General features: G+C 40.0%; 1 protein-coding gene across 1 annotated transcript; it reads left to right on the top strand.

Moving 5' to 3' along the window:
* The first annotated feature begins 300 nt into the window (after positions 1 to 300).
* Positions 301 to 15554, top strand: LOC119738766 (cysteine and histidine-rich protein 1-like). The gene is made up of 4 exons (XM_038213720.1): positions 301 to 609; positions 6520 to 6758; positions 12874 to 13085; positions 13546 to 15554. Exons 1-4 carry the CDS (start codon positions 382 to 384, stop codon positions 13935 to 13937), a joined length of 1071 nt encoding a protein of 356 aa, XP_038069648.1. The 5' UTR covers positions 301 to 381; the 3' UTR covers positions 13938 to 15554.
* The last annotated feature ends 975 nt before the right edge of the window (positions 15555 to 16529 follow it).

A 16529-nucleotide genomic window follows, 5' to 3' on the forward strand; every position in this document is an offset into this window, starting at 1 on the left:
TGACAACGATTTACGTATTAATATAGCATGTTTATAACAACATGCTGAAAGCCCGTTGAATAAGGCAATCGTGCACTGAAATTATCAGGAACTAAGACCTGATAAGTGGATATATTTTTATCACACAGATATTATCACCCCTTCGGTCATCAAAATAGAACATCCTACTGAATATTCAGATATGGTTACTCAGTCCTCTGATTGGCCAACCGAACGTACCTGTCAATCATCAGTACAACGTCGCAATTTGATTGGCCTTTGATGACGTCACGTATGTTGACAACTGGCCCGAGAACGTGCAGCTGCTCTCTGTTCGGGCAGCTGATCACTGCACTGCGAGAGGTCGATCGTTCATCAGAAATATTTTGCAAAATATCAACAATGACGGAGCCAGAAATGTCCGTGCCAGGAGCTGTTAATCTAATAGAAAATCCTGGCGTTTCGAGCCAAGATGTCGTCGACTGCTCCGAACCCCCTCTGAAGAAATCGAAGACCGAGGTAGTGGTGGAGACGGAGGAAGACCCGCAGGAAGAGGACTTGGAACAGAGGCTGAACGATATCCTTTGCTGCTCGGTCTGTCTCGATCTGCCCATCAATTTAGTGTACCAGGTGAGGGGGCAAAAAACCCTGGCCACTGCACTCGTTGTGCTAGCATATGCTTGCAGGACAAATCATTTACAACTCTAAAATAATATTCAACTAAATAAGTAAAAGAGTAATGTGTCATTTGTCAGTTTGTGTGTTTTTGTACGGGGAAGGAACTGATGATGGCAGATGTTTTGTGAATGTGTTTAGGCCTATAACTCAAAGGAAAACATATGCCTGCATTTTTTTGGCCCGTTTCCAACCTGTGACCTTGTTTGGGAGTTGGCACCGTGCCCACTGTGTTGTTGCAGGTCACTCTGACCATGGAGCTGGAGGTAGGAATACCTCCATGCTACCCATACAGAATACAGTAAATTCCACACACACTTTATGCATCGAAGTTAAAAACCAGCCAGTGCCAGTGTGTCATGGCCTAGCAGTTAAGAGCACCGGACTCATGCTCTGGTGTTTCAGAGCATAGAGGCAACAGTGGCGTGGGTTCGACACCGGGCCCGGACACTTGTGCCCTTAAGCAAGGCACTTAACCATTATTGCTTCGTCCTTCGGATGGGACGTTAAGCCGGAGGTACCGTGTGTTGTATAAGGCCTAACGCACATAAAAGAACCCAGTAACACTTATCGCTAAGAGAAGGAGGTTTGCCCCGGTGTTTCTGGCCTCCAAGTTATACCATGGAGGTAGTTTGTACTCCCTTGTGGAAGTCCTTAGGAGAAGAACCAACCAAGTACCAAGAGCAAGTGGTTCTTTTTCTTCAAGTTCATTTATATTTTTTTAGACTTACCCGACTTAAATAAAGTCCACACCTCAGGAACTGACTCACATCATGGAGGAATTCCTCCATGCTCACATCGAGAGGACTTGTTACCAAATTTATTTTCACATTCAGACTGCGTGCATAGTTGATTTATGCTTTCAAAACCAGTCTTAATAACAAATTCAGAATTTGCCGCTGATGTCAGTTGTCCAGCTTTTGTGTAATTTCCAGCCGAATGTGGACGTTTCCTGGCATCAGTTTGTGTGTAACTCAATTGCAACCGTGATCCAGCTGAACAATGCCCTCGCGCTAATCCTTTCTGAATAGTGCGCCCTCGTGCGTGTACCATCAGCCAGCTAGCCGTACGATGTGCGTACGCGATCCCGTTCCTGGTAACGATTTGCATAAATTAAGGGTTAAAAATTTTTCCTGCCTGTATGATAATGATATGTTACATCTGACATCTATGATTCTATAATTCTGATGCACTCCCTAAAGAATTTACAGTCATCCTCCAAGACTATAGTCCTAATTATGAATAGCAACCTACCTACCCAACATATAAAAAATTATTTTAAGTCATTTTAAATGATACTTGAATGGCAAATCCCTAAGTACCAGGACAGGGACAGGCAAAATGTCACGCTTTTAAACCCTATTAAAATTTATTGAATGACCCACCACATGTGCATATATGTAAGGGTGTACTCATGCGTGACCACACACCCACAGGTATCACAGAAGACTTGCATTCCGCAGGATTTACCCTTATTGTGTGAGGCACAACTGTTGGTCAACATGTGCCCTAATCTCCTAGGTATACAAAGGCCCAAAAGGGGGGCGTGACTCCTAACTCAGTAACTGTACTTTGCAGTGCATAGATTCAGTCGTTACAGTTTGAAGGTCAGATTACCCCCAAACAGGGCTGGATTTACCCGGGTGCACGCATGCACCAGTGCATGTAGATTCTTGCTTGTGCAAGTAGCTTTTTTACTGAGCATGCACGACGTGCATGTAACTTTTTTAGCCACCAAAATACTCATTTCATGCATATATTTCCAAATGAGTGAGAATAAGAATAAAGTTTGTTGAATACTTGACCAGATAGTGTACAAACGTGTTATTTCTTTAATAGGATAAATTATTCCTCGCAGCAGATTTAGAGTTGGCAAGATCTCGACGTCCTGCAACCTCCTCCGATCATGCATGTGATTTACCACTGCGGATAAGTTGGTATCACACTGACGCTCCGGGCATTCCTTATGTCCGGATCATAAGTGTGATTCCAAATTATTAGCTGCGTTTATCAGGTGGTCTCGTTATTAGCCAATCGGACGCCGCCTATCATATGCGCCACATGAAGCAGACGGGTAGCTCGGAGGGCTCCGATAACTTTGCACGCAAATGACCCTGGGTGCTTGTGTCACTTGTCGGGTTAAAATCTAATTTCAACACGTTCGTATGGGTCTACATCGACGGCAAATTTTGTCGAAATGACACATCCTGAACACGCGGGAAGGCAAATTTAGATTTCTATGTAAGTACTCAACATATGTACGAAATTATGTATGGCGGATCAATTTCGCCATGTTCGAAATGCCACAACAGCGTGGCGTATACAACGCCACGTTCACAGGTCTAGGCTTGAGCATGATCGAGTAAAAAAGGGGTCAAGGCTATGTACTGTCTGTAGAAAGTTCGATAAATCAAAGAGAAAGAATGCCTTCAGAGAAGCAGACAGGTGTAAGTCAATTATGGTGCATGTGGGTTTTTCTTGGTGCATGTAGGTTTTTTGGTCTACATGCACCAGTGCATGCCACTTTTCTTTTGTAAATCGAGCCCTGCCCCCAAAGTGTGGATGTTATCCATGTTTTACTCTGGCCGCACCTCAGCAGACAGTAGTTCAGTTTTATTTCATATTGAACTTTCCAAAATTCTAATTGTTATAAATTTGGCGAGATCCAGTACCTACATGTAGGGCAGTATAATCTAGGGTTACGGAGTATGCTTATATTACACATTGCACAGGCCTGCCAGCTCTCATGCATTGAGCGTGAGACTCATGCATTTCGGGTTATTCTCACGCCCACACGGAATTTTTCACACTAAAATTTTTTTTTAGTAAAATTAAAAAATGATGTTTAAATGATGATCTTTTGCTAAAAAAAATGGTTAAAGTGGTCAGAAATTGCCTCAGATCGAACCACAGAGCGTCTAGAATCCACCTTAACCAGTTCACGCCGGAGGCTGTGTATACACGCAAAAGATTTGCGGTATTCGGAGCGGGTGGCAGATAAACATGCAACGAGCAAGGCCGAAAATATCTGTCAGTGACCCGCGCCAGCGAGCGAGGCCGGAAATATGAGTGTGCTGCCACGGGTGGCTTCAACCCGCCTGGCTTGAGGTCGAGTGAAAATTAATCCTGCGCCTCTTTCCGTTCTTGTCAAAGTCATCCCTGCGTGAACTGGTTAAGTGGGCCCCGAACCCCACGCCATTAGTGCTTCGCGCACGCATTAGTTCTTATCAAAGCTCCATCATAAAATTCTCACTCTCAGCTCTTAGTACTAAAAGCTGGCAGCCTTGCATTGCAACAGCCAAATGATGTACTCTTCTAACTATAATGGAGAGCCACACCTTTTTCCCCCCATACACAAAAGTCTCCATAGGCTATTGCTGTTGTTGTCAATGAAGTATGCCAAGAATGCTAACAACTGTAGTTCCCTGTTGCACACTAATGGTTATACACATCATGCACTGTGGGTGTCTAGTGAATAAGGGTGTAAAATGTTCAATTTTATGGGCATTGAATTCCATATTTTCTTAGCTATCTACCATAATTTCCTTTTCATATATTGCCAGAATATCCTTTTTAATAATATATTGCCAGAATTTCCTTTTCAGTATTTTGCCAGAATAAAAAAAAACTACCATATCGAGGGAAATTTTCAATCAGTGTTAATTGTATAATATTGGATATGGCCTTGATTTTACGAGCTATAACAATGTTGCGCAAGTCGAAAACAAGTGCAATATTGTTACTGCAAGTGCAATATATTCTTGTAACCTCCAAAAAAGCCATCCAACATTATTATTATTATTGTTTAATATCAGGCTGACTTGATCCAAAAAAAATTCCAAGTTACTATCTTGTAAAAATTGCTGACCCATTCCTGAGTACTTTAACATTAACTTGAACAAAATGCACGCTAGTGAAAGCTTTTCCAGCATCTCAAAATCCGTCAGTAGCTTCTTCCTAGTCAGTAATTCTCATAGAATTACCACTGTCATCCTGGTTCATTCCTAGTATTTTTAGCATTGTTACTCTTGAAATTGTCATCAAATTCTTCTTCAGAAACCAAAGCAAATCTCGCCCCACTTAAGCAGCCATTTCTGTTGACAAAACTTAGTATCACATGCGCGCACGTGTGATCACTATAGCTCTGTTCAGTGGTTGTACAACCGTGGGTATTCTACTTGATTGTACAGGAACCAGCACAATTTGTTAAAATGCCAGGATCCTCATCCGGGTTCTTTTACTGACATAATCTTGCAGTCATCCGGGTACTTTTTTTTACGAAAGCATACAATACACTGATTTCTTTTACCACTGGAAGTCTGATATAAATAGTAATTAATATGTAACCCATTTTATTTTGGGAAAGGTATCATGCTTTTGGTCTGTAAAATAAAACTTGAAATCCAATATTTGGTCTCATTTCATCGGGAATTAGCATACCTCCTCAAATGTGGCAGCTAGTCATGCAGTAATATTGTTAATTTAATGAAGATCCTAAGAAAAAAACAGAATTCTTTATGTATGTATATCTACATTGTATACACGTAGTAAGTGATTGAACGTGTCATGTCGTCTAAATGATAGTAATTATAATAACAAAAGGTCAAATAATAACAATATTTCACTGACCATGACCTATTGTTGACTCATATCCCATCTTTCCTATATGCAGTTTGAGGCTCTTCCTTGAATAATTCATGTAAATGTCAACCGTAGCATTTGGTTACTATTAGTGAACTGGTATACGTTCAAATACATGTACATGTACATAGTATACATTTTTGTACATACAGGCATGAACAAGGCAATATGTACATTTTTGTGGCTATTTTTGTCACATTTTCGTGGCTATGTTTCAATATTTAGTGATATACATCAAGACACGTCGGTGCCATTTTAAACAATATTCCCCTCTATTTTGCATATGACTACTTACAATGTAGTAATGCCAGATACATGTACTTCGTTTGAATATAAAGGGCTTACATTTACATGTTTGTTCATATCAAATGACAGAGGAAGAATAAACGAACACATCAACAATGAAATCAAAAAAGTAATCAGAAAATCCTTGAGTTTGATGTGTCATCAATAGAAGAGCCAATGCAGATGCTGTTTGTTGATTGTTTTAGGCTATAGCGTTAATGGCTGCTTGCATTAGACAGTTTGGCCTTGATCCAAGCGATCAGAAAGCAGGCTTACATTGGATCATTTTCATTGCGTGAAGGCCTGGACACGTACGCACACGTCAGCTGCTATGACTGCTTAAACAATGAAGAATCATTCAATATTATATAAATTGTTAAAACGAGGCTCGCCGCACCCGCTACATGGGCTTTTAATTTGCCGCCTGCCGCCCGCTTCTCGGTCGAGTCGCCTGCTTCTTGGGCGAGTCGCCCGCTTCTATGGGCATTGCAGACAGCACTTGAGGCTAATGCGAAGAAGCTACAGTTTGTGCATATATTCTGGATAAAATTTGTCTCCGTATACTTTGCCCCATATACGTACCTAAAAGGGTGGGCACATGCGCCATGTCTCCCCAACTCTGCGATTGAGAGTCTATAATATACTGTGAAAATGGGTTCTTGGTGTTGCACTGTACTATACCGAAGTGAGAATTACTCCTAATTTTTTTGTTAAAAAAAGGCAGAGACTTCAGATAAATTAACAAGGCTTTGCCTCCCCGTGAAGGCTTTGCTGCCTGCTGCCCGCTTTGTGAACAACTTGTAAACACAAACAGACACACGCACCTTTTGCGGTGATTACATAGCTGTGATTTCACCCGAGTGTTCTTTTTGTTAACTGCCAGACTGCAGGCGTAAAATTTGACTGATTGTTCTTTGTGTTTTCGTTTTCTCTCTGCAGTGTGTGAATGGACACCTGATGTGCGCCGGTTGCTTCACGCACGTCCTGGCCGACGCCCGCCTGAAAGATGAACAGTCCACCTGCCCCAACTGCCGCTGCGAGATCGGCAAGACGCTGTGCAGCCGCAACCTAGCCGTGGAGAAGACAGTGAGCGAGTTGCCGGCGCTGTGCCCGCACTGCTCCTGCAAGTTGCCCCGTAATGTTCTGGAGCATCACCAACGCTCCGAATGTCCGCAAAGGTACACAGCCTTACCCTGCTGTCGACGTGCTGTGGTCGCCCACCCAGACCTCAAGCATCTAGTCAGCAGCATCGGGTGTAGGCAGGCTTTAACGTAGGGCCCCCTCCCCCTCTAACTAAGTCCGCCCCTCCCCCCTAGGGCTAGGCTAGGGCCGTGTTAGGGTTGTAGGGCGTAGGTTTTTCTACCGTAGGCCTAACTCTGTATACTTGTTTCATTCTTGCTCACCCAAGTTTGCTTGACCTCCACACAGGGGTATGTAAAGCATTGAGCTTGTCGCTGTTTTGATGGAGAAAAAAAGCCGGTGGGTACGGTGAGTATAACCTTACAGGATTGGTAAGTCCTTACCCAGACTGTTCACGGTTCTTTGGGGGTGTTTGCGCAGTCTCAGGACACACATGGTGGCTTTTGTGCATATTTATAAAAAAAAAAAAAAAGGCCTCCCTTTTTTCCTGCCAATTTTATTTTTTTTGAATTAAAAGAATATTTTTTTTTTGATTTTCAATGATTGGCAATGATCTTTCAAAAAAATAAATTCAAGAGTGCAAGATTTTCAGAAAAATATCCCCAAAAAAATATTTCATACAAACAAATTGAAGAAAAGCAGGAAAAAAGTTCTTGGCAATTGTGAATTTCTAAACATTGAACACGGTTTACACATTTGACAGCATCACGTAAAGAGTGCACCTTTAATTTCTGATCAATCGAAAGCAGGCTGTTTTCCTTCTCTATGTATGTCTGTTGGCTATGGCTGACCTCGCAAAATGCATTGCGAGCTCTAATACCCGTTTCCTGCCAGATCTAAACCAGACTAAAATCAAAACAAGGAAGGGAATCTCGGCAACGGACATTTCATGTGACTGAAAAAAAAATAACATTTTAAAAGAAAATGTAACCTCAAAATTCCAACATTATGTACATTTTTCAAAATTTTAGTCTCAAACAGCAAGCAACCAATATTAAAATGAAATTCTCATTCTAAAAAAAAAAAAAAATGAAGAATTTTGAAGAAAACAAAATCAGATTGTTGGAAGAATTGAGAGATTCTAAATGTGGTATACTACTCAATCCTGCTGAATAAGCTACTTTGGGTTGATAATGGCATCAACTGTTACGTGGATACAAACCAATCCAGTGACCTAAATACACATGTTAACATCACCTGTTTTGATAAAGGCGATGTTATATTATTTCAGTACTATTTTTTAGCAGACAGCACATGAATAATTTTTTAGTCTGTGCCGAGCAACTGGAATAAATCGTTTTAGAGTTAGCTTTGCTTTTACTGTGAATAAGCCAGCTCGGTATTTCAACTGCGCATGCACACAATTATGGGTCATTCAGGATAATCGAAGGCATGTGAACGCGCATGAGAGATGGGCGCATGACACTCGCGTGTAGCAAAATGGGCGTTCGCGCAACATCGCGTAACATCTTGTCAGCGATTTTTTTTTTTCCCAATGACCTTTGACCTGGACTACTTTATTGAGACATCGAACTGGCTTATTGAGTACATGACGTTAAAAATGTAAAAAAAAAAAAATTGTGGAAACGGATCTGGTGGGTAAATTAAGGTAAAAAGTCACAGTCTAGTCAACAGAAAATACAGAATTCTCAACAACAAAAAAGAAATTCAATTATTGCCTGAAATATCAAATTGAGGTTAAAATTTCAATTTTTAGTTTTTGGATTCGATAATCTATTTGAAAAAATAACATTGACAATTTGACATGTCTACTGGAAAATGACATGTACATGTACGTGGAGTAAAAACAAATTACACAGTGTGTACCGTATTTCCCAATATATTTTTTTGGCACAGACGACCAAATTTATTCTTTTCACTGAATGACTAATTCCAAATTCTTTATTGTTGAACATGTAAGCCGTGTTGTGAGAAATTATACAGTAACATTTCTTAAAACACTGTGGAGGTGAAATTAACATTATATTCACTGCCATAAATCAGTCATGCACAATATGCGCATGCCGCCGGGAGTGTGTTCCAGACTGTGCAGTGCTTTACCAATGGACCGTGAAGAGGCTGGTGACTGACATGTTGTGCCTTCATATCTCAGTACCATCTGCAGAAAAAAAAAAAGATTTTTTTTTATTCGAATTCTCCTGGGAATTGGCAATGTTGCAAGAAAGGTCAATGCAGCTTTTGGTTGGAAAAAAAAACAAAGCCAAAATCTTAAAATATTGTTGTGTTTGTCAAAATAAATGCCGCTGTATGTAGTACGTACATTGTAATTGAAATGGATGCTACATGTTTTGCAAAAATGAACATCCTTGTTGTGATCATTCTTTGCCAAATCATTTCATTTTGACATATGACTTCACTCATTTTGGAAAACAATTATTTTTTTTTCTCCAAAATATTTCTTAACTCCGCTCTTAATGCCTGATTGCATTGATTTTTGAATTGTCAGGGACTTTCGGAAAGTATTTAACATGAAATTTATTTCACGAAAAAAGAAGGCAACATTAAATTAAAGATGAAAACAGAATTGTGTAAAAACTCTTTTTTTAGATATCAAACTGAATTTCATAAAAAAAAATATTTTATGAAGATTGGAGATTTTGGGTAATGGCCAGTATACTAGCCGATCATAAAAAAAACTTAGTCTTTTTTACATTTTTTTCTACAGATCTGTCACATTGAAGGAAATTTTGACACATTAATGTAAAAATTTCCTATTTTTACAAAAGGTTGGGCTAAAAATTGAAAAGTAATTCTTATTTGAAAAAAAAAACTAATATTTTGGAGACAAATTTTGAAATTTTAAACGAAATTTGTTGGCATTCAATTTTTTTTTCGCACATGATCAACAGATAAATATATGTTTTTTTAAATTTTATCCAAATGAAAGTCAGTGATTATGGCACCGAATGACCCATGTACATGTATGTGTGGTCTACTGCTAATGTATAGTCTACCGGTACCTTACTTCAAAATGAAAATGTTATGCTCCGCCATTTCAGCAAAGGCCAGCGATCTAATACAGTTTCGAAAATATGCAAGTTTGACCATCCGCTGTCTAAATTCTCACACGAAACATCTTTTCTGCATTTACATGTTTACAAACGCAAAATTCCTCTCCATATTTGGAGAATTCTAGGGGTAGTCTGTGGTTTACCAGATATGTCTACATTCTTTTCCCATTGTTCATCAAAATCTATGCATGCGTGGCATGACTGCTTTAGAACGACAGAAAAAAACATTGATGAAAGGGTGTGGAATTGTGACTGGTTGCTACATGTACGTGTGGCTTTACTTTTAAGAGTCATCCAATTAGTAATTGGCAGATTGGTGACGGGGTTGTTCATTTGATGATTAAATTTAAGCATGAAATTTGGCACACAGTCAGAGTATGTCATGAGAAAGATATTTGGCTGTAGGGCCATCGCAGATTTGTCCTTTGAAAAAAATATAGGTATAGCAGTACTATAGGTAGAATATAAAAAGCAACGGCAGCCATTTTGAAAATTTTGAAAATTGCTTGTTATTCTACAAAAAAAAATTCAAAGTACAAATCTGCGATGGCCCTGTAGCTCAGTTTCTCTCTAGGGCATGTTCTTACTGTGTGCCAACTTTCATGCTTTTATCATCAATTGAGCAATTCTATCATATTTTGCCCGAATCTGCCTGACTAGTTTGGTTGCAAAATGAATTGAGCCGAAGTAGGCCTAATTAACAGTGATTGGTCAAACGATATGCATTCCTCACTTTTAACAAGACACTGAGTCTGCAATTCCTGTCAGACCAATACAAAAGTTTCATATTTGCACATGCAACACTGCTTTTTCCCCGTTTTATTTTTTGTATTTTCATGAAGTCTGAAAATATGACTTTGCAGAAAGAAGAATTAAACTGCCTCACAAGACCCTACCTGTTTAAGATATTGTGATGTGAAGTGAAAGAATATTATCGTCAATATAAAACTTGATTCAGTCCAAAAAGGAACTCCAAACGAAAATTATCTTTTGAAAACTCTGAGATATATTCATAAGGTACAACGTGTCGGTCTTATTAATTTTGATAATGCCTGCTATTTTTGATAACAGACAGCTGTGGAAACCCGCGGATACATGCACACTTCGAGAAACGGACGTCGCTGCCATTTTGGATTTTTTTTTTCGCACAGTTGCCGTCCGAGACGAAACAAGTTGAAATCGCAATTTTAAATTACCGGACACTGATCAACAGAACACGTTGGACCACAAGAAAAGAAAAAGCCCAGTTAAACTTTGATCACCAAAATTGATGTACAAACTTCACTGGCAACTCTTTTGAATTCTATGGACTCCTTGCAATGAACAGTAGAAATAGTGCGTCGAGATCACTGATTAGAGCTCTGTGTCAGGAAACACTGCGTGTTTACAATTGCGTGCATGGCACAGAGTACGCAAGGCTTAAGCCCGGTTCATACTTCACGCGCAGCGAAGCGATATTCGTGACGTCAACAATACGTTGGAAGCGCGTCCACCATTGTTGACGACATGAAGTTCGCTTCCCACTTGCTTTCGCGTGAAGTATGAACCGGGCTTAGTGGTATTCTTTATCTTCAAGCAAACTTGAATCCTCGATCCTGACACTGTCCCGAGCCCAATTTCGATCGCTCTGCACCACAGAATTCCGCGCTTACAATCACCATTTTGTGGTAACAGAGCTAGCAGAAAAATTCTGTGCTAACCATGTTAGCACAGAATCCTTAGTTACGGGATGTATGCATGCTCGTAAGCCAAATTCCGCACTAATCCGTGAAAGACACTTACCGTAAGCACATAATTTTCTCCTACAGTAAGTAGGGATTTTTCGCTTACGGTAAGCAGAGCCAAGAAGTTGGGCCGAGGTCTCGATATATCGCATAAACCATGTAAACCGCATATCGCGCTATGCTAAGATGCGCACACTATTCCCACTGCACGCATAATAACCATTGAAAATTTAGTTTGTGTATAGCGAGCTCGTTCCATCTACACTGTGCGTCAAGTTTGCTTGAAGATCAATTTGTTCCTCAGCCTCGTTGCATATTGGACACAGACACACTACATTATTCCATGTTCCACTTGCGCTTGTAGGATACTTATAAAATATGCGCAAACCCGTGTCATCTTTGCATGAGCGCCAGGCGTACGACAACAATGTGTTCGAGAAAAGGTTCTTTGAAACCGTTGGGAGCGCTTGTGCATGGAGGTCATAGATATGGTAGAATCAAAATTTTGAAATTCTCTGCCAGTGTAGCAATGTTAAACTTGATTGTGCGGACTAAATATTTGCAAGAGCTCATTGAAAAAAGTTCATTGAAATTCTATAAATTTTGCAAATTGGCCTTTTTTCCTATAGTCAATATAAATGGTAATTTGTTTTTCATAATTTAATATGAACGAAGTTTAGCTGGGCTTTGAAAAGTTATTGTCATAAGTTGTTCATTTTAATTGATAAAGTGCTTTAATTTTTTTCTTGGATTTTATTTTCTATTTTATAATGTTCCTCTTCTAAATAAGCAGCGACTGCCGATAATAGACGTTAAAATTGCTGTTGGATCATTCTAATAATAATTATAATAATAATAAGAATACTCTAAATAAAAAAAATGACATCAAAATTTGAGGACTGAAATTGAGTGAAAGGAACAAATTCATTCTGATAACTCCAAAAAAAGCTGCTGAATATGAATTTTTGGTACTTTTGTGGCAGAAATGTTGTGAAGTATACGCAAAATCATTGCCGGCTAAAAATGGAAAAGCTCAAAAATGTATTGAAGTGTAACTTTTGTGGCAGAAATGTTGTGAAGTCTACGCAAAATAATTGCCGGCTAAAAGTGGAAAAGCTCAAAAATATTGAAGTGTAACTGAAATTAATTGAACCAACTTCAGTCCTGAAGTTAGAACAGACTACATGTTTGCTTGTGAACCCAAAAATACATTCACACATTCAGTGCCTCGATCATATCCAAACAAAAAGTGAAACAGCTCTCACAGACGCTTGCCGATCACATTTCAAAATTGAAACGATGAGGCGTGCTACAACACTGAGCTAAAACCATTTTATTGTTTTCATTTTCTCTGCCTCAAAAACTCCCTCGACTATTTAAAAAAAAAAAAACCTCAGAGTTTCCAAGTGTGGCTACGCTCTGATTGGCTGTGACTGGAAGGGACCCAACTGCGAGGTCAAAGGTCACGAGAAGGACTGCGAGTATCCGGGCAAGACCGGCGCTGACGTCATGGCGTACGTGGAAGAGTCCAACCAGTCGCTTCAGTCAGAGATCAGGAGCTATCAGAACATCGTCAATCTGCTGTCCTTTGAGAAGCTGGCTTTTAACGGTAATTAGCTCAAACACGACAATATGGATAAGTTGTAGAGTTACGCACTGTTCCAGATTTGGCCACAGCCCGACCAATTTTACATGTGGGTAACATGTGGATGTCTCCCTAATGCCACAATGCATGTTCCTGCTGCGCACATTATGCGTAAGTGTAAATACATGTTTGACTTTGCCCGCTGTGAGCGGTCAAAACAGCTTTGGGTGAAGCTTCCGGATTAGTCAAATGTCTGAAATTGGTGCATACAAGAAAACTTCCCTTTCTGAAATGTGTGTCTCTTTCCTCTGTTAGGGATTTTCCATTAGAATGTGTTCATTGACTCCTTGAAGTTATTAAGATAGAGTGCCTTGAACTGGGCATCGTTACAGCTAAACTATTGACGGCGGTTCATGTATCTTCCTAAAAAATAAATACTGGTTCCCCGCACTTAACAACTTTATTTGGTATGATTCAAATCCAGATTTACAATTGCGCCCGTACCGCACCGACGACTTCATCACCAAGCTGTACTACGAGACCAGCCGCTTCAGCGCCCTCAACCAGCAGTGGGTGATCAAGGCGCGCATCAACGACCGCGAGCGCAACCCGCTGCACACCGCGGACCGCCACCTGACCTATCAGCTGGTCCTCAAGAGCCGAGTCAACAACCCAATCGCCTTCCACTTCATGTTGCTCAGCGGGCCGTTCACGGACATCAAGGTGGAGCCCGCGGTCTACCGGTTTGAGTTCACCGGCGACCGGACCGAGAGCCCGCACCAGCTCATGCCGCTGACCAATCCGGCCAACGGCAACAAACTGCTGTCGGCCAAGACCATCAACGTCAGGCTGATCATGTTTCAGGTCCAGAAGTAAAATATGACCAAAAGGCTGGTTCGTGCTAGACGTGAACGAAAATGTAAATTTGCAACGCCCTGGTAGGTTTTTTAGTCTTTGTCAAAGACTAGATTGTGGATTATGTTTCCTTTAGACAACTAGTTCCTCTTGGACAAGTGTAGCTGAAGATGCCAAGGTTGTTAAGGACGCTATCGAAAAGATGAATTAAATCCAGTTATGGGAAGAAATTCCAAACAGTAACACATCTTATGCAAGGGTGAGGTATGCTTGGAATTTCTCAGGTCCGAGTGCGGAGACTCCCAAGACTGGAGTTTATTTATCTTATTGATGGCATCATGTACTGCCGTGGCAACTTTGCTGTGCTTGCCATGGCCTGGCAGCATTAACCCTAACCCCCTCCCGAACCCTTCAAAATCCAACTGCATGTTTTGTTGGAATCTGTGGAATACTGCACTAGTAAACTGATCAGAGTTGTAACGATTCACTGAATTTTGTGACTCAAGTCGAGTCGAGTCATTTCAAGGAATTGACTTGAGTTGAGTTAAGTTATTAGGTGAAGAAGGTCGGGTCGAGTCAAGTCGAGTCACAGCGTGTGGTCGAGTTGAGTTGAGTCGAGTCAAATTTATGCTTGAGTCAATTCGAGTCACTGACATTTGAACACCATGTAATAAATTTCTAAAAAGAAGAAAGAAAATCGTCCGAAGCCGATGATTAAACCAATTTGGACATGCGTTTAAAGTCTGGTTCCCGGATAGAAGTTTGTGTGCTACATTATAAAACCATGAGGTGGGACTCTAGAGTCAGTGATACAGCGTATTTTCCTATGCGATAAGCAGCCACAACTTGACGGTATAATGTGAAGTACGCATGCCAACATTAATTACTCTGTACCGTAAGTCACTGCGTTATTAGCCTTTGACTGGAGTCTTTTGATGAGGGACTCGAATTGAGTCGAGTCATTTGCTCTCAGTGACTTGAGTCAAGTCAAGTCGGTTACTCAATGGGACTCGAGTCAAGTCGAGTCACCAAAAATTGTGACTCGAGTCAGACTCGAGTTGAGTCTTTGACACGAGTCATTACAACTCTGAAACTGTTTATGCTTTACATGGGGTCAGGCATACAACCATAATCAGAGTCCAACGGTTTGGGTGTAGAGTTTACCATATGGTGTTGGATTTTAAAACATTCCTAGTCAATCACTCAAGGGGGTTAGGGTTAATTAAGGTAAACATAATCTAATCCTAGTCTTTTGTCAAGACTAAGTTACTGCTTGGAGTTTGCAAAAATTGAACAACTTTCAACCCATTGAATTTCGTTGCTACCCGTTTTCATTCGCATGAGGTATGAACCGGCCTCAAAACAGGGTGTCGGTATTTTTAAATTATTTTTTTTAATGTTAACATTCTTTTTTGTATGTCCGGTACTCAAGCTAATTGTATATTATCCAGCATTTTCTTTCAATCTTGTCTGGCAATTCGTCGTTTGCAACAAGAGTAAATCTCAAAGCTTTGTTCTAAATAATGATTTTTCTTGGTACAGCAATGCAACAGAAATATGTTTTGTTTCCTTTAGGGAAAAACGATGCAACCATTTGCCTTATAAAATTGTGGCTCTTCAAAAAACAACTACAACAACCACCAAACAAGAATAAAATATACTAAAGAAGTGTTTTAACTGTTTTCTTGGGCTGTGGGGACACACCTTGTTCAATTTGGTTGTGAGTCTTTACCTGTCAAAATAAAAGAGAAAAAAGTTTAAAAAAAATTTTTTTTTCTTTTTTAAAGGCAGAGTGCATCATTTGCAGCTATCCAAAAAGTAACTGACGAAATTATTGTTGAAAAGCAAGTAAAGATGGTAATGGTTCTAGACTTCCTGTGAAATTATTCTTTCTGGCATGCTGTCATTTTGAAGAAAACAATAACAGAAGGCCATTTCCAATGATGTGTCTAAAGACGCATTTTTGGAAATTTCCGTAAGTAGTTTGTTTTTAATTCGGCGAAGCCGTGAACGAGTGTCCGCAAGCGTTGACACAACGCACATGCTCGTGCGGTTGCAATTATTCATCAGTTCAGTGTGTGACATCCCATACTGGTACATGTAGTTGCAATCAACTGAATGAGAACATGTCCCTGACGCTACTTTCGGGCGCAATTCAAAACATGACTCCGCAACTTTTTAAATTGAAATCAAGGTCCTAGAATATTGTTTTCTCGGAATATACAACTTTCACTGAGCTGAAACTCATCAGGTTAGTTGTTAAGCACCTTTCTTTAGATATCGAGCAATTTTATTTCTTCCAAAAAACAAAAAAATGCACAAATGACAAATGATGTACTCTACCTTTTAACAGTGCTCTTTAATTCCCACATAGATTGAAATACCAGAATGTACAAACAGCAGAAGGAAGTGTCCCAAAGAAAGTTCAAAAAATGTTTCCTTCCTTGATCAAATACACTGGTTTAAAGCCAGGGTACTATCATTTCTATTTCAAAGTCCTGAGTATCTCGTGAATTCTCAGTTTGGTGGAAAAATACACCAAACTAGACACCTCAGATATTTTCAAAGTGCTGTAGAGTTTGTAAAATGTATATTTAGGCACAAGAGATGATG

This window comes from Patiria miniata, unplaced genomic scaffold, assembly GCF_015706575.1.
Source record: "Patiria miniata isolate m_02_andy unplaced genomic scaffold, ASM1570657v1 HiC_scaffold_3, whole genome shotgun sequence".
Lineage (NCBI taxonomy): Eukaryota > Metazoa > Echinodermata > Asteroidea > Valvatida > Asterinidae > Patiria > Patiria miniata.